Source organism: Leishmania donovani, chromosome 9 (genome assembly GCF_000227135.1).
Source record: "Leishmania donovani BPK282A1 complete genome, chromosome 9".
Lineage (NCBI taxonomy): Eukaryota > Euglenozoa > Kinetoplastea > Trypanosomatida > Trypanosomatidae > Leishmania > Leishmania donovani.
The window spans coordinates 571,508-588,727 of record NC_018236.1 but is presented as its reverse complement, the minus strand read 5'-3'; the positions used below and the strand labels follow the sequence as shown (position 1 = coordinate 588,727).

The window sequence follows — 17,220 nt, the reverse complement described above, 5'->3', positions numbered from 1 at the left end:
CTAACCCTAACCCTAACCCTAACCCTAACCGCTTCACTCGCTCAGCAGCACACACCGACCGGTACGAATACCGCGACAAGTAAGCGTAGATGTACACTCGTTTTCTCGGGCCCTGCTCCGGGAATATATATGGGCCCCTTGCACCCCAGGATGGCATAGCAGAGTCGACTGCACGCCGCACCGCAGCAGCGCAGAGAGCAGCTGGGTTGTGCATCTGCAGTTTCGCGCGCGTTAATGAAAGCCGGCTTGCACCGATGATCTTGAGGCATATCTGTCCTGGCGCCGTTTGTGGCGCTGATGCTTTGGCGGCAAATCGGGCATGCGTTTTTTCGCGTCCTTATGGCCATTTACCGGGTACTTCCACATTTGGGGCTAGCGCTGCTTGTGTAGCCGCCACCCGTCAAGCGCACAAAATTGTATCAGCCCCACACTGGCCGGTCGAAGAGAGAAAACCAGAGTAACGCCGAACCGAGGCACCACATCATCGTAAACAAGGACGCACGATGACAGCCGAGAAGCACGATATGTTCTCAGCAACGTTAATGCAGACACCCTGTTCGCACGGGGCGTGTGAGGTCAAAGGGTTGTGAGGGATACTTTTGAGAGAGGTGTTTTGTTTGTGATGTTCGCCCCCGACCATTGGGCATGCAGTTTCCCAGTATCGGAGCACTGTGCGCGTTCGCTTGCCGCAGCCCTTTGTCCCTCGACAGCAACCTTGCCCTGATCACGCTGCGTGATGTGAACATGCTGGCCGCCCCTACGCGCACAACAGCTCGTCCTTAAAACCCTTTTTCTCGGCGATAGCGGCTTAAAGGTAGAAGGCCACAAACGCCATAACCTTGGAAGCCACCACGGCAGGGCACGCACCCGCCGACAACGGTTGCTTGCGGCAGTGGTGGTTACTGCGGCGAGCTCGAAATACGAGTGTATCATGTAGCGCTTTTGCCACGGGAACGACGCCGGAGTAGGCTGCAAAGCCCATCGGAAGGACGCAGAGGGCATAGAAATTTTGTTCCAGACACCATGGCTACACATCGCGGCGCAACCCGGAGCGCCGCACAGCGGAATGCTGGCACCATGGGAAGGGCAAACGGAGGCGTATGTCAGCTGTAGCCCGCGAAGCGTACGACCACTCTTGCCCCAGAGTTTTGTGGGCGAAGGTTAGCGCCTAATAAGAGCATGTGCTCGCACACCCGCCTCTGCAGGTAACGCATCAAGGGCGTGTGTGCACGCGAACAGCCCCGCTGATTTGCAGCGCGCTTACTGTAATTTAGAGGTGGGTGTTGACGTGCCGTGTGTGTGTGCTGACCCCCCCCCGCTGTGTCACCTTCATGGTCGGGAACGGATAAGAATAGCAACATTGAACTTGTAACCTGGCGTGTGCACGGTGCTTACTAACACCGAAAGTACTTCGATTTTCGTTAACGTATTCTCTTCGTTGCGTTTTAGCGTTTGACTTGCACCTGGTAGGGCTGCACTGTGCTTGAAAGCTAGGCAGGTATTTATTTCGTGGTGCAGGGGAGCTGTGTTTGAAGTGGGCCCCTTTTGGTGACCCTTTGCTTGGAATACGTGGTGTATAAGAAAGGTCCTGCTGCCTTTCTTCTTCATGTTTGGGTGGATTCTCTCCCCATGTGGATAGTGCGCGGTGGTCGATGGTAGCTCCTCCGGGCGTGAATATAATTATGATTGATGCTCTTGATTTGAAAAGGCAAGAATAACGACGGCCTAGCTCTCAATAAAGTGTCCCTTTCATTTTTATCCTCCTCTGCTTTGATCTTTTTACTTCAATTTTCGCAGCAGCAAGTCAAGGGCCAAGCGACTTTGCACCAGCCTCGGAAAAGATGGGAGGCAGCAGCAGCAAAGTGGAAACGATGCCGGCCGCTTCGGTGCCTCACTATGAGGACAGTCCTCCAGAGTCGACCAACATCGGCGATTTGGTTGTTTCTGGTCGGTACAAAGTGGCGTCTCCGGAGACGGTAGAGCTGATGAAGCAGATCCAGGCGCCTCGTGATGCGAGCAAAATGTACCCCGACTCCGACGTCAAGGATCTGAAGCAGTACATCATTGAGCAGGAAGGCCTGGAAATCGGCCAAGCTCGCCGGCGAGCGCTGGCACAGCAGTGGCGCTTTTTTTTGTCGTGCGAGCCGATGCAGCGCGGCTTAGACGCAGGAATTATACTTGGTAGCGTATCAGCGTTTATCGCGTTCCGGAAGCCACGAAACCGCATTCCCGCGAAAATATCGCTGATATTTGTCGGCGGCTTCTGTGTCGGAATGGTGTCTGTTCCACTTATGGTGGTTGCGACGGACGCGTACAATTCGCAGCGTATAAAAAAGTTGGAGCAGGAGCTCTTTGAAAAGCAGAGGTCGGAATTCTATAAGCGGTAGATATTGCTGAATATGCAGCTGCCGCGCCTACTGTGGTGTTTTTTTTTTTCGCGTGTCTGTGTAACTTATCGGAGTCGTTGAAATGGGAGTGGTACGCACTCTGCAATGTGATCGGAAGAGTATGTTCTTTTTCTGAGACATACCGAATGATAGCACATTTGTAGAGTTGAGCTAGAAGAGAATACTGCTCTAAGTGAATGAATTAAAAGAATTTCGTTACAAGAAAAAACGCGCTAGCTAGAATTATGCAGCGCACGCTGTGGTCAGCCAATGAGCAGGTGCAACTTTATTGAATCACCTATTTCTTTTATAGGGCTTCAAATGCTTCTTTCCTTCCAAGTATATGTTTATCTGTTTCTCTTCATTTCTCTTGTCTTCTGAGGGCTTTTGTTTTTTTCCGTTTCGAATTTTTTTCTCATGATAAGTGCAGTGAGTATATCAGTTCCTTTTTGAGCTGCTGCATAGAAGTTGACAATGAGTGGCACTCCAGCCGTTGGCGCGCGCGAGAACCTCGGGTCGCGTGTTGATGTGGGGCGCTCTCCCTCGGAGACTTCAGGAAGGGATGGACAGGTTGCGCATCTACTGGCGCAGATTGCGTTTCTTCATCGAGAAGTGGAGCGCCTAGAGCAGCTGCTTTCTACCATGCGAGCAAAGTCGTACGCTGATGTACGTGAGCTGACCAGCCAATATGAGCAAACTATCAAGCAAAAGAACGCGGAGCTGGAAAATCTCCGACACCCCAGTGGGTCGCGTAGTGAGGTTGGCGACGCAAGCAAAAGGTGTAAGGTTCTCGAAAAGCAATTGGCCGCCGCCAACAGCGAAAAGAGCGTTGCTTGTATGGAAAGGGCGGACTTGCAGGCGAAATTGCGAAAAATGCAGGCGCTGCTGAAATGCAGAAAAGAGGAAGTCGTCAAAGTCAAGGGCAGCTTGGAGGAGAGCAATGTGGAGCGATCGTCCACGATTGCGGCACTGAAGATGACTGTTGAGACTTTGTCGCAGGAATGCGATCGCTTGAGCTCAGAGTTGGCGGAGCAGGCAAAGCTGCAGCGTGTCGAGAGGACAAGCACGGGCACAGTTTGTGAGCTTCACCGCTCGGAATCCGAGAGTCAAACCAGCCCTATCGAACGGATGTCCCAATCGTGTCAGGTGTGCACGCTACAGGATGCATTGCCAACTGCGGGAGAGGATGCCGAGGCACCGCATAGCCTAGCGATTCTTTTTGAGGAGAAAACGCGAGAGTGCGATCAGCTTCGTGGTGCTTTGGAGGATCTAAGTGCGATGCAGCGGGACGCCTTGGCGATGCTGGAGGTGACAAAGAACCAGCTAAGCACCGAGGCGGAGCGGAGGCGAATCGCGGTAGACGATGTCGAGAATTTGTCCGTGCAGCTTCGTGCGTTGCAGCAGCGATGCAGCGATCAAACCGCAGCGGAACGCGCGATGGCGGACAAAATCAGACTCCTGGGAGAGGAGCGGCAAAAGATGCTGGTGGAGAAATCTCAAATTGAGCGGGACAGAGATCACTGGGAGGAGCAGCTACGCCAGTACGAAGCGGATGTAGCGCAGCTCTCGGCTACGAAAAACCACTCGAACCGTCAATTAAGCACACTTGCAAACGAAAACGAGAATTTGCGTGCTGAAATTCAGCAATTGTGCGAGCGTGAGGCACAGGCAGTATACGCTGTGAAGGCAAAAGACATGGAGGTACAGGAAATTCTAAGTGCATATCAAAAGGCTGCGCAAGAGAATGAGTCGCTTTTGGAAAGTCAGCGCTTCCTTGAGCGGGAGCTGGATAATGTGCGCGCCGGACTTGCCTCAAAGGAGGAGACTGTGGCATATTTACAGGAGCAGTTGAGATCGATGCATTTACGAGAGCAACAGCTGACATTGGATATCCAATCACTCGAATACGAGAATGAGAATCACCATCAACGACTAGCTAGAGGGGATCACCAGGCAGCTGAACTCGAAGCAAAGTGCTCGGAGCTCGCTCAGCTTCTGCAGACGAAAGAGCGCTGTATTGAAGAGCTACATCAGAGCTTGAGTGAGTTGAGCAAGCAGGTGATTGTGAAAGACAATGAGTCTTTGTTGCTGCGCCAGCGGTGCGACACACTTCTTGCGGACATGGCCTTACTCCAAGCTTCGTTTTCGAAAGAGAAGACGAGAGTGCAGGATCTGGAAGCGTCCAACGCGCGCCTTGTCGCGCGTGAAGTTCTATCGCTTAACGATGCGGCTGATAGAAGAGAGCAGGCCCAAGCGCTAGAAGATGAGCGGGCAACACTGAAGGCGGTCATTGATGAGAATGAGAGAATTGCGGTCTCGTGTGAGCAGCTCGTTGAAAGCAACAAAGTTCTGGAATCCAGAGTGGCGGAGTTGGAAAAGTCGCTGCAAGAATCGATAGAAGCAAAAGAAAGGCTGCATAGAATTGTACTGGAACAAAACAAGGCGCTTTCTCGCCTCTCTGAGTGAAGCGAGTGAGGGTACGGTGGCAGGTGCTGTTGCTTTTTTTTTTGCGTGGGTCAGAGATGATGAACGACGATGTGCACGTTAGCGTAGTTCTGAAAGCACCTTTTCTTTTTTTTTTTGCATACAATAGATGCTGCATATTTCTCCGTTTCTGTGAACGATGAGGGAAACACGCACAAATAAAAGTAGATGCCTTGTATGGGAAGTGATTCTTGGTTTCGCCGCATTTCTAAACGGCTTACCACTCGCGCATGTGCAAATTGGTAGTGCAATTTGGCCAACTTCTATGTGATGCTCGTTTGTGGTGCATCGGCATTTCTACCTCATTTCTCTTTTTTTACTCTACACACCCTCTTTTTCTCTGTGCAATTCAAGTTTTCCGCTTTGAAGTTGAGGCACCCTCTCGCTACTCTGGTTGTACTAGTGGAGCGGGCTTCAGAGCAATTGTCAAGTCGTGAGGCCTCGTTTTTCATATACTTAGCGAAAATGAACGCCATGTACTCTGCTGATCAGATTAACGTCCCTCCGGAGCTGGGGACGATCATGAAGCAGTACACAAAGGCTGTGATGCGCGACAAACCGACTGATCTGTACAAATATAGTGCTAACTTTTTCGCCATCTTGAGCGGCTACGCGGCACCTTTCGACTCGGAAGGGCAGCTGATGGAGAATGGAACGCAAGAGGCATCGTCGCGTTCGGCGGACCCGATTTCCTTCGGATCGGAAAAGGACGAAAAAGCGGGGTCACAGGACCCAATCGACATTCTCCTTCGCAGATACGACCGCACTGGAACAGGCTATATGGACCCGGCAGAGCTTCCGCGCCTTCTAGCGGAGCTCAGGACAAATTTGTCTGTTGACGAAAAGGATGTGATCTCCGAAGAGGATATTCTAGCAGTTCTTCCGAGTGCACAGAATCAGATCGACCTGCTGGAGCTCCGCAGCCTGCTGCTGGAGGGTATGGGTGATTAGCGCTTCTGCGTTGAAGGTTTTCTTCGTGGTGGTGTTTATTTTTTGTTGTTGGTATGTGTTTATGTGAGGGATGTATAGCACGGCTGGCTTCGCCGTGGTTGGGTGGCAGTGTTGCCGTTTGCACGAGGCGTATTTGCTTCTTTTAGCCATGTACTGTAGCGTCGGTTGAAGCAACGAAATGCGCATTAAAAATTGGTGTCGTGTAGCACACCAGCCTAGTTGCTGCACGTCTGTTCGCACGGACAAAGTTCTGGGAGGCAGAAAAAGAGACCTCTCTCGCACAGCTGTCTCCCCAATACAAAGCAATCACCTCTGGTTTTCCGTTCGCCGCACGGCAAGCGTCTTCACGCGTTTACCGTAGTGACATGATCATGGTTTATCAACTCTCTTTGCTTTTCTTTTTCCGTCTGGTTTTTTTCTGGTTCGCGTGTGTCCTTTATGGCGTGCGCGTACACGCATATGTGGTGGCCAGCTTTAATAGAGGTGACGGACGAGTATGCCTCCGAAGCAGGGCAAAAAGGACGCAAAGGCCTCTGCGCCGGTGATCACCGTAGCGCAGGAGCTCCATGTCGACACGGATCTGCGTCGTCTGCATGAAGCGTGCGGCGTTCTAGGGGAGCCGTTTGCCCCTTTTGCGAGGCGGTTGAAGGCGGAGCTGACGCGTGTGAAGGATGGGGATCAGGAAGGAGTACCCCAGGTTCCCTTGTTTGTGCATGGCGAGGTTGCGCCCGGCGATTTGAAGACGCTTTGCAGCGTTGCACTGCGACCTTATCCCTTTCTCCGTGTGATTCAATTGCATCACGCAGAACTCGGGGACGATGGCATTCTCATTCTGTGCGAATTTCTCAGTCAATACCAGCCGCTTCCTGATCGTAACCCATTTGGCATCCAGCGCCTCGAGCTGCCAGGCTGCGCGATCGGCCCACGGGGCTGCCGGTATCTTGGCAGTTACCTAAGGAGCAACGCAACGGTGACAACGCTAGTCCTCGACTTCAACCCGTTGGAGGATGCCGGGGTGCGGGAGCTCTGCACAGCTCTGCAGTGGAACAGCTCCTTGACGTCGCTCTCTCTCCAGTACTGCGGCGTCAGCTCGGATGGAGCGGGCTATATTGCATCGCGAATCGTGAAGGAGTCCAACGTGTCTGTGCTGTCGCTCCGTGGAAATGCGATCGGTGACAAGGGGGTGGAGGAGGTTGCCAAGGCAATCTGCGTAAGCTCGAAGCTGGAGGACGTCGACCTGGCTGACACGGCGTTTACAGGCGACGTGAACGCCGTGCTAGCACTGTGCGAAGCCATGGAGTGCGGCACAGCTCTACGCGTGGTGGACTTGAATATGTGCACCATCACACCCAGTGCCACCGAGTGCCTACTCAAGTCGCTGCAGGCAAGCAGGCATGTAACTACGCTTCGGGTTAGCGAGCGCACCGACCCTGTCGTTTACAAGCAAATCGTTGTGATTAGCGCCACTAGGTCCCAAGCAGGGAAGAAGAAGAAGGGTAAGAAAAAGATGTAAATCTGCTTTGCTTGTTTCTCCATGTAAACGACAGATGGGCTGCCCTTAGCGTCTGTTTCTTCTCCTTCTGCCACTAGGTGATGAGCTCAAGCTAGTTTGGCCCTCTATATCATCATGCAAGTAACGCACGGGGGAAAGGGCAGCAGAATAGCAGAGATAGATTTTGTGTGCCGAAGCTGAACGCGGCAGCCGCACCGTCGGCGCTGAACCATAAATAGTGGGTTCTCCCTCTGCTCTCCATCATGTTTGCTGCTGCGGACTTCATGCTAGGAAAGTCCTGTGTGTCGATCCAACTCCTTGCGTTACTCTCGTTTTCCGCTCCTTGGCCTTTGCCATCTTCTTCCTTGGCTTGTGCTTTGTGGAAACACACACACACACACACACGCTTGAACACAATGCTCTTCGAAGCCGTTAGGAGCGTTCTTCCGCATATATTCCTGGGTGGCGCAAAACACGAGAAGCGACCTCTTGCTTCGTGCGGCGCATGTGTGCGTCCTGGCTTCGAGCCGTGCTCACTCCGTCATCTTGGTGCTTTCAGCTTCTTCACGCTGACAAGCAACCTTATCTTCCTCCCTTTGGGCTCTGTCATCCCTCTTTGGTCACGAAACTGCGACAGGCAGGCTATGGTTCTTTTTTTTTGTGTTGAAAAGCCGGCTCGCAAGGACGGAGGCAAGGGAGACCGGAGGGCGGAGGCAAAGGATGAGGAGCCTTACACGTGGTCGACCTTTGAGAATCGCATCGCCGTTATCTACGAGGCTCGAAAGGGAGCGCAGCCTTCCGCAGAGGAAATCGAGTCGCAGCTTCGAGTGGCCCAGTACCCTCTAACGCCCCGCTTCTTTGCTACCCCCTTGGATGGCATTGTGGACGGAGGCGATGAGCAAGAGGCGACGGCACTGCAGTGGGTGTTTGAGGACATCATGCAGTGTGTTCAGCGAAGAGAGAACATCACTCTTGTCCACCGAGGCGTCCACGTCGAGGCGCATCTCGAGCCCATCCTGGTCGCCTTTCTTCAGGCAGTCCGATCGTCAGCGGAGTACGGAATGCAAGTTGCCGCGGATGAAATCGCGAAGGAGAAGCAAATGCAGCGACTTCTGCAGATGAACGTGAACGCCGTCGAGGTGGATGCGACGGAGGCACGCGGCATAAAGGTGCACGAGCGCGACATCGCGAGGCAGGGCGGAGGCAGCGTGCAGCTGTCAAAGGAGCTGCGTAAGAAGATCGCCAAGCTGCGACAGGAATACCACTACGTGCACCCCGCTGACAGGCAGGCAGCTGCAGTGAACCGCTACGGGCTCATCACAGCCGCTCACAATGACCTCCTGAAGCCGCCTCACATCGACTCGTCTTTACTGATGCCGCAGGCGTTCGCGGCGTCTCCCCCGGCGAACCGCGCTACCCGGGCATCTATGGCTACCTCACTAATGGCGGCCAAGAACGCACGTAGCCACACTGCCATCTTCAATCAGTTGCAGCGCCGCAATACTGCAGGGCTGCTGTCAGAGCTGCGGGAGCAGGAGTCGGGCGGCGACTGTGAGCCCATTCGCGGAAATGGCTGGGGCGACAAGATCACTCTCTACACCTTCGACGGCGTGTCGTCCGTGATGGCGCTGCCCGGAATTCCCAACTTCGACGAGGTGGTTCGCGAGTTGGCGCTCGATTTTTGGCTTCGCACGGACTTGAAGCCAGTAGACGGCAAACGAGTGCTGATACAGATCATGGAAGGCCAGCGCGAGGACGTCGGCCAGTTGTTTCAGTTGAGCCTCAACTGGTACGAGGACATGCCAGACTCGGTCCGAGTCATCATTCGCGACTCCGCCAACCGAGTACTGGAGGCGGTGGCATCTGTGGCGAAAGCAGGCCTTACCGACGGCACGAATTTCCACCACTTGATGTTGCGCGTTCACAGTTTAGAGGAGGGACAGTTGTCGTGCGAGGTGGACGGGCGGTTCATTGACATTCAGCTCATTCAGCAAGAGCACCCCATCGCCTTCAACCCATGGTCGCATCGCCTCTTTGTGGGCGGCTACCTTGACGAGGTGAACGCGCCAGCCTTGGTGTTTCGTGGTGCCATTGCGGAGCTGCGGTTCTGGTCAGGCGTCTTTCCTTCGCACCCCATTGTCCGGTGGCCGCTCTTTGCCGTCGAGAACGGGACGCTGCAGGAAGTGACGCGCACGATTCCTGCTGACCATCACGAGACACTGTTGAACCTGCGCGCTGTGGAGGAGCCGTCACCGCGCAGCGCTCCGTCGTTTGACGGCAACCTAGTCATGAACGTCGGAACGCTGCCGCTTTTCGGCCCTCTCATGCACAACTGGCGAATCGAGTTGTGCTTCCGCACGGATGTCTCGTCGCGGATGATGACGCTCTTGGGTGTGACGGATAGCAACTTCCAAATGCAAGAGTTCGGTATCGTGCTGAACTCGGAACCAGTCATCACAAAGGAGCGGCTACGCTACCACGAGCTTCACACGACCTTCTATGTTGTGGACGCGTTCGGTGCCTGCTGCTCTGCGCTACTCCGCGGCACCGAGCGGCAGAACTTGATGGATGGCGAGTGGCACAAGCTCGTGTGGCGGTGCATTGACAGTGAAGCAAACAAGTTCAGTGTCAAGGTGGATGATGTGCTGCAGGATCTGCTCTTCGTGTCGAGGGAGGGCCCGACGCGGTTCGTGAGCTACGACAACTGGATCGCGGTCGGCGGACACAACGTACGTAACTGGAAGATTCAACGCCCTTTCACAGGCCAGATCGACCATTTCTACCTCTCCTTGCGTGGATACCCGTACGTTACGCTGGAGATGAACGAGGGTCCCGGCGCTTACGTGCTGCAGGACCGCTCTCATCACCACAACCACGGGCTGCTCATCAACTCCGCGACGAACGTCGTGCGCCGCAACGACGTGGTTTGGATTCCCGGCCCCGCCGACAAGTCCCAAGACCTCGATCACGGCGCCTTGCCTGACATGCGGATCTTTAAGAGCAACGACGTTTCCGTTGCGGCGGTGGTGTTCACGTGCACGTTCGACGAGGAGAACATTGCGCGCGAGACGCTGTATGACGTGCTGTCCGGGAAGTTCCGTGAGCTCGAGCGCACACCGCACATTCTCCCTGAACACACAGAGACGCAGTGGAGGTCGTGGTACGGACTTTCTGCGGAGTGCTACCACGCATTCGACAGTGTGACGCGGCTGGAGGAATCCATCAACACAGTACTGAGGGCAACTGCGCCGCGGGGGCACTTGCTAATCACCGTGCGCATCGGTGACTGCCTTGCTTCCGTACTTCACATCCGCGAGCCTGAGCGGCCGGCTGACGCGGTGTACGACTGCAACATGCTGAGGTGGCACTACCCGTACATGGTCGAGGGAATGCGGGGCCGGCGCGAGCTCATGCTGAATCGCATGATCGAAGGTGCGGAGTCGGTGCTCCTCAGCGACACGTTGAAGCCGTACGTTACTGCCAAGTTGGGGCCGCTGAATTCCGGGCCCAGGTCCGTACTCACCGACGACATCATTCGCAGCCTGCAGAACAGCGGACGACCGTGGTTCTTGCCTGCGGTGCTTCACGCGCATCTGCTGAATGCTGAATTCGGCTCGACGCTGCATCTGATTCAGCGCGTACGCCCGCATATGTCGGCGAACGAAGCGGCAGCTGTCTCTCTCTTCAACAAGAAGCTGTTTGACGGCGTGCGCGAGAACGCTGCTCTGTTGATTCAGCGAAACTGGCGTGGCTGCCTAGGGAAGCGCGAGGCCGCGCGGCGAAGCGAGCAGCGCAGCTTGAACGACCGAAAGGTGGAGGAAATCCGCACGCTTCGTGTGAATGCGGCCGTCAAGACGAAGGGGTCGCTATGCGCGCTGCTCATAACGTTGCATCATCCGCGGTGTCCCGGCGTGCCGGCCATCGACGGCGACACAAGACCGCTCGAGGAGGCGCTCCGACAGCAAGGCTACGAGGTGACGACGCTGGAGGACCCCGACATGGCAACGATGCTACGTGCCGTCTCGCAGACAGATACGACGAAGTCCAACTTCATCTACGTTAGCGGCTACGGTGGTGCACTGGGCCTTCGTCAGCCACCGGTCTTTGGGTTAGAGTCGTTGGCAGTGTACATCGAGGAGCAGGCGCAGCGGGCAACCTTGGAAAGCGGCGAAAGCGGCGCGTTCCGTCAGCTAATGGCGCAAATGGAGGAGGAGAAGGCCAGGGTGCCAGCCAAGAAGCCGAAGAAAAAAGCGAAGAAGGCTTCTGCGACTGCTCGGCCGAAGAAGAAGACGGCGGAGGAGGTCGAGCTTGAGCAGCGTGAATTTGAAAGTGCACTACGCTCTCACTGCCAGCAAATGGAGCAGGAGGAGTCGTGTGCGCGGGACAACCTTGTTGGCGAGTGGGAAACGATGAACCAGCTGCTGTCGCGTGAGCTGCGATGTGCAGTCGCCGTCACACGGGAGTACGAGGAGCGCTACAAAGCGAAGGGGCCTGAAGGCGGCGCACAGAGCTACGTCTACCCGTGCGAGTCGCACATGATTGAGCCCTTCGCCACGACCGTGGTGGATGTGGAGGATGTCATCGGGGCTGCGCTGCACCGACAGGCCCCACCACTAGGCCTGCAATGCGTCGTCGCGGTCGACCTCCAGCCGGTGACGCCGTACTCGTGTGGCATGGCGTGCCTCGCCAGCAGTACCGGAAACACGTTCCGGGTGCCTTACCGGCCGCAGCAACGAGAGCTCCTGTCACTGATCCTCGTAAAAGCTTTTAATGGACAGCTGCCGAAGGTATCGGCCACTTTCAAGTATGCTATTCTCTCCGGTGGCATTGAAACAGCTGCGAATGAGCGGGACTGGAAGTCGTTTGCGTCGTATGTGGTTGGGAAGCTGCAACGCTACTGCTCTCCCGAGTGCTGCCGGCCGCTGCGTGACGAGTTAGATCGGCATGTTCCCTTTGTCGCGGAGTTGGTGCCTGTGCGCGATATTGTCATGGACGCCGAGGCGAGGGATCGTCGGCGTCGCGAACGGGAAACACAGAAGGTGAAGGCGCAAGTGACATTTGGCGTTGGCAGCGCGAAGGTGCAGAGCGATATGTTTTCCCTCTTCCGAGACTTCCTGGAGGGTGTTACAGTTAGCGATCTTGTCTTTGCCAACACAATTTGCATTCTCTTAACCCATCACAACAAAGGAATTGATGGGATTCAAGTTGAGGATGTTACGGATGCGCTGGAGAAGTGCCGCCCTTCCGCGTGCACTTTGGCATTTGAGGTCCGAGTGACTGCCGGTGGTGTGGAGGTGCAGTTCAAGGCGTCCGACGCAGGGGACAGGCTTCTCCTTAGTCAGTGGCTCAACGCGCTCTCCTTGCGCAGTCTGACGTGGCAGTTCCGCCAGCGACCGCTCTTTGGAACCTCACGGCTGGAAGTTGACTACATCGAGCACCTGTACGATGCCAAGATTGCATGTAGTGCGCGCCGCTACCGGCAGCTGTGCAAGCAGTTCGACGCGTTTCCTGTGCCGAAACCGTACGTTCGCTTCGTGCGAACCCGCGTGTCGAAGTCGCCAAAGCAGAACTGAGGCCCGCAGGGAAGGTTCGTGGGATGCTGATGCATTGCTCAGTCGTTCCTCTCTGCTTTGAGTTTCTTTTTTTCTTGCTGAGGCTGCCGTGCACTTCACGATTCTCCGCCCAACGAGGAGCGTGTCAGCGTTATGTAAAGTGTGGTACAGTCGCTTTGCTTTGGCGTGTTTCTCTTTCCTTGGCGCAGGCACGCGCGTATGCGTCTACGCATGTGTGTACGTGTGTATCGGCTGTCGTTTCTCTACCGAGACCAGTAGAGAAGTAGCCCTGCGATTGAGTGAGGATTGCCTTTTGCAAGTATCAGTCGCTTCTCCTTGTCTTACTGGTGCGGTGCTGCGGTTTCTTACTTTGTTTTCGCTTCAGCCATGTACAGAACTCCCTCACCACAGAGAGGTGTTTCATGATGATTCTCCACGATGTTTCATTCTTGAAAGAACGAAAAGAAGGAGAGGCAGACTGCAGCGATAGTGTTAATTACAGCTTCGCGCGTTCTCAGATGAGCTTATCGCTGTTATTTTTCGTTTCTGCTTTTTCTCAAAGCGGCGGCTGCGCGTTCACAGGGCGACTTGGCGCGCATTCCGGTACGGACGCGTATGCTGCTGCACACGTTTGAATGTAGTCAATACTCTGTCACGCCTGAAATGCCACCTTCGTAATGCACTTCATTCCCTCGCCAAATCCATCGTTTTTTGTTTGTTTCGTGTTGTATACACACGTGCGTACTCGTCCGTGAACGACTACCCCACTCAGCACAGACACTTTCGCGGCACCAGTAACGTGCAACTCCTACCCGGTTCCCTTAGTCTGCTTCATCGGGTACGGTGTCTTCTCGACCTTTCCGCTTTTCTTATCATCGCGTGTGTCGCCAACGCTGTAGCCATGAAGCTTGTGCGGCGTGCTCGAAAAAGCATTCGTGAGCGTCGAATGAAGGCGTGCATTAATGATCTGAACTCGAATTTGTCGAAGGTGGAGATGCGCGTCTTTCGGAAGCAGAAGAAGGAGCGCGACGCGAAGCGCCAGGCCTCGGGAATTAGTGAGCTTGTACCGAAGGATGTACTAAATGGCCGCATGAATCCTGATCTGTACGCAGTGGAGTGCCGGCTTCACGAAGAGGCAGGCTTACCTAAGCCGCTGCCGTACCAAGGGTACAAGGAAGATCTGTTGAGGAGTCGTGCCACCACCCACTGCGTGGGCTTTGTCGGGTTCCGGACGATTCTGCAGGCTATTCGAGCCCGCAATAGGTAACAAGCATTAATCATCAGTGTAGTGACAGGTTCGTTGGTTGGTGCCTCTTGGAGAAATCTTCAGAGGTGCGTGAGGGAGTTTCGTGCTCTCCCTCCTCCTCTTATTTGGCTCAGGGAGACTTGACGAAAGATGACATCAGCAACGGAGCAAGTGTATTACAAATTCCAGTGAGGAAAGCAAAGGCAGTCGGGGCGGCCTGGATCTCCATTATTGGAGTACCTTGAAAGTGCGCGGGTCATGTGGATACCGCTCTAGCAAAGCGGCTTGGTGGCCAGGTGGCTTCCGTCTCCAGCCGTCTGCTACATCGGGAAGTCAAGGACAGCAGCTGTAGTGCGCCACGGTGTACCCTACTCACCGTTAGTGTCTCGATGAACTGGTTTAACTCTTCCAAATCCTCTTTCTTCTCGCCTCTCTGCATTGCTCCAAGCCGCAAGACACGTAGAAGACCATCCAGCCAACATAACAGCCTTGCATCATGTCTACCAAGTGCTTCCGCTTTGTTTACATTGAGAAGCACAAGTTGGACGATCTGTGGTTCATCGTGGACTGTCACGTGTACAACGTCACGTCGTTTGCCGAGGGGCATCCTGTCGGCCCCAGAATCCTCCTCACAGTCGCCGGCAGAGATGCGTCCAACGGCTTCAAGTCCGTCGGCGACTCTGACTCCGCCAAGGAGATGGAGAAGCACTGTATCGGCAATTTCCACCCTGATGATGTGTGGCAGCTGAAGGAGTCTTTACAGGGACACAATGCAGCGTCGCCGGGATCGTCGTCGTCTTTATCCTTATCGGCATCTGCTTCTGCTGTGTCATTCGGACTCTGCTGTAATACAGTGGAGGAAACACTCGTAGAACGTTTAGCGAAAGGAGAGCCAACTGCGTTGGCGTGCAGTTGAACCCATCGTCACAGTGGTCGCTGTGAAGCATGCTTTCATCGTCACGCGAAGCACAGCCCACTCTTTTGCAGTTAAACCCTGTTTTATCTTCTCTAATTCGGTTGTTGTCCTCGTGGCGACGCCGCCATTCTTCTTTGGAAATCGTAGTCTTGGCGGCCAAGTCCGAAAGCACCGGAGGCGTTTGCATGTGTGGTTTGTCCTGCTGAGATTTTTCTTTGTTTCGTTTTGTTTGCTCTCCGTGTGGATCTACTCACGCGGCCCGCGTTCATCTGATCCCCTCCACCTCCCCGCTTGTCCTTCCTCTGAGACGCTCCTTAGCACCACTTTCAGAAACACCACAATGTGTTTTGTGCGGCGCACCGCAGAAGCCCTTAGCGGAGAAGAGCGGAAGGGCACCAAGCAGGCGTTGTGCGCAGTGCACGCGACGTCCTCATGAAAGAAAAACATCAAAAGCTGCCAATACGGAAAGTGGACGTGGAGTTACTCTCTTTCTCTGATGCGACCTCAAAGGCCCTCAATAGAGCCGATGGATATCGTCTCGCTTCGGAGACACGCGAAAGACAGCCCCAGTGCGCAGACCGTCTGTGTCCGAGAGGGCGTGGAAGCAAAACTAGGAGAGGGAACGTAAGTTTGCTCGCCGCAGCGGTCACTGGTCAACGAAGTTTTCTCGTGATCGTTATGGCGGCTCAAATGTGGAGCCGCTGCCTCTCTTCCTGCGCGTGGCGGTTCCGGGACCACGAAGTAGCGCGGTGGTGAGGCGCTTTGCGTAGGTAAGCGTACTGGGAGTGCTGTGTGAGGCACTGACGCTGTTGTTCTTTCTCGTTTTCTCTCCCAATGTTCTCGTCGTTATGATCGATGGCTGACCACATCCTACACTGCTTCTAACCTCCTACCTTTCTGTAATCGTGGATGTTTGTGTACGCGCTTTCCCTGTGTTGTTGTACGTGCAACGTACGCCCTTATCTGCGCATCTGAGAGCGGTGTGTTCTCCGTATCTCCTCAATTTTCGGCGGCGTTTTATTATGCGTTCCCTTTACACAGCTGCATCTGAAATTATCATAATATCTGTCTTTCATCAATCTTGCATACTGTCTAGGTCTTCGTTCCTTTTCGCTTGCCCGTTCCGCTCTTGTTTTGCCAAGCGAACCTTATAACTTACACAAAGAACTCTGCCTTTGACGCGTGCAGGATTCGGCCCTTCCTCCGACCGGTCTTTTGTGACAATGACCTCCAATTACATTCACTTGAGTGAGGTGGAGAAGCACATCACGGAAAATGACCTGTGGTTCATCAAGGATTTAAAGGTGTATGACATCACAAAGTTTGTGGATCAACACCCGGGAGGTGTCGACACGCTTCTCAGCGTTGCGGGCAAGGATGGCACGAGCGACTTCAACGCTGTTGGCCACTCAGAGAGCGCCGTGGAGGAGCTCGCACAGTACTACATCGGTGACGTGCACCCAGACGATGCGGAAAAGGTTCAGCAGGCCTCCATTAAGGCAGCGAACAACTACTTCGGCATCGCGGTGGTACTGGCGCTCGTTGCCATTTGCTCGTTCTTTATCTTTCGTCCTTGAAGGGGTCAGTGGCGCGTGCAGGGCAATGTGTTGTCGGAAGAAAGAGGCATGAATCCGAGTAAAAGTGGGCATGCGCAGTTTTCAGACAAGTGGTTCTTTTCTGCATTGTTCGCCTCTCGTTCTTGCTTTCGCTTAATGTGAAGGCGACGCCATGTACACTCCACCTCCCTTTCCGATCCACTTCACACCCATCTCTCCGCGCGCGGTTCCGTGAGATATGCTCCAAAAAGAAAACGAAAACCGCAACGGTGGACGAAAGACACGAGAAGCGCACAGCAGTGGAAACCGTGGGCGTTTTTGTGGGACTGCTCATGCGTGCATACGTTTTCAGTGGCGCCTGCACAGACGCGTCAACGAAGAAACTGATGAAAACAGGAATGGCAACGGTCTTCGACAAGGAAGGGGCTGGGTTGCTATGTTCCTGTCTGTAACAGATGGGCGTGTGTGCACATTGGCCCTTAAACCTGAGCCAAGTCTTGCGGATCGCACCGGTTGTGCCCCTTTCTGGCTCCTCGTCTCGCTTTCCGTGATTCCGATTGCTTTCGTCGCGCAGCATTCATTGAGAGCACATGACGCAATCGCGGGTGAAAGCTTTACCAGACGCTGGGAGGGGGG

The 17,220-nt window shown here is 54.5% G+C and overlaps 8 protein-coding genes across 8 annotated transcripts; all 8 read left to right on the top strand.

Moving 5' to 3' along the window:
* Positions 1–1,841: 1,841 nt before the first annotated feature.
* Positions 1,842–2,387, top strand: LDBPK_091640 (hypothetical protein, conserved; the record flags this gene model as incomplete). Its single annotated transcript, XM_003858793.1, has 1 exon — positions 1,842–2,387. The coding sequence occupies one exon, from the start codon at positions 1,842–1,844 to the stop codon at positions 2,385–2,387; it is 546 nt and encodes a 181-aa protein (XP_003858841.1).
* Positions 2,388–3,029: 642 nt separating this feature from the next.
* LDBPK_091630 (hypothetical protein, conserved) lies at positions 3,030–4,853 on the top strand (the record flags this gene model as incomplete). The annotated part of the gene is made up of 1 exon (XM_003858792.1): positions 3,030–4,853. One exon carries the CDS (start codon positions 3,030–3,032, stop codon positions 4,851–4,853), a length of 1,824 nt encoding a protein of 607 aa, XP_003858840.1.
* Positions 4,854–5,336: 483 nt separating this feature from the next.
* Positions 5,337–5,822, top strand: LDBPK_091620 (hypothetical protein, conserved; the record flags this gene model as incomplete). Its single annotated transcript, XM_003858791.1, has 1 exon — positions 5,337–5,822. One exon carries the CDS (start codon positions 5,337–5,339, stop codon positions 5,820–5,822), a length of 486 nt encoding a protein of 161 aa, XP_003858839.1.
* Positions 5,823–6,318: 496 nt separating this feature from the next.
* Positions 6,319–7,335, top strand: LDBPK_091610 (hypothetical protein, conserved; the record flags this gene model as incomplete). The annotated part of the gene is made up of 1 exon (XM_003858790.1): positions 6,319–7,335. One exon carries the CDS (start codon positions 6,319–6,321, stop codon positions 7,333–7,335), a length of 1,017 nt encoding a protein of 338 aa, XP_003858838.1.
* Positions 7,336–8,252: 917 nt separating this feature from the next.
* On the top strand, positions 8,253–12,887 carry LDBPK_091600 (hypothetical protein, conserved; the record flags this gene model as incomplete). The annotated part of the gene is made up of 1 exon (XM_003858789.1): positions 8,253–12,887. One exon carries the CDS (start codon positions 8,253–8,255, stop codon positions 12,885–12,887), a length of 4,635 nt encoding a protein of 1,544 aa, XP_003858837.1.
* Positions 12,888–13,767: 880 nt separating this feature from the next.
* LDBPK_091590 (hypothetical protein, conserved) lies at positions 13,768–14,133 on the top strand (the record flags this gene model as incomplete). Its single annotated transcript, XM_003858788.1, has 1 exon — positions 13,768–14,133. One exon carries the CDS (start codon positions 13,768–13,770, stop codon positions 14,131–14,133), a length of 366 nt encoding a protein of 121 aa, XP_003858836.1.
* A 475-nt stretch (positions 14,134–14,608) lies between these two features.
* On the top strand, positions 14,609–15,028 carry LDBPK_091580 (cytochrome b5-like protein; the record flags this gene model as incomplete). Its single annotated transcript, XM_003858787.1, has 1 exon — positions 14,609–15,028. The coding sequence occupies one exon, from the start codon at positions 14,609–14,611 to the stop codon at positions 15,026–15,028; it is 420 nt and encodes a 139-aa protein (XP_003858835.1).
* A 1,223-nt stretch (positions 15,029–16,251) lies between these two features.
* On the top strand, positions 16,252–16,605 carry LDBPK_091570 (cytochrome b5-like, putative; the record flags this gene model as incomplete). Its single annotated transcript, XM_003858786.1, has 1 exon — positions 16,252–16,605. One exon carries the CDS (start codon positions 16,252–16,254, stop codon positions 16,603–16,605), a length of 354 nt encoding a protein of 117 aa, XP_003858834.1.
* Positions 16,606–17,220: the final 615 nt, after the last annotated feature.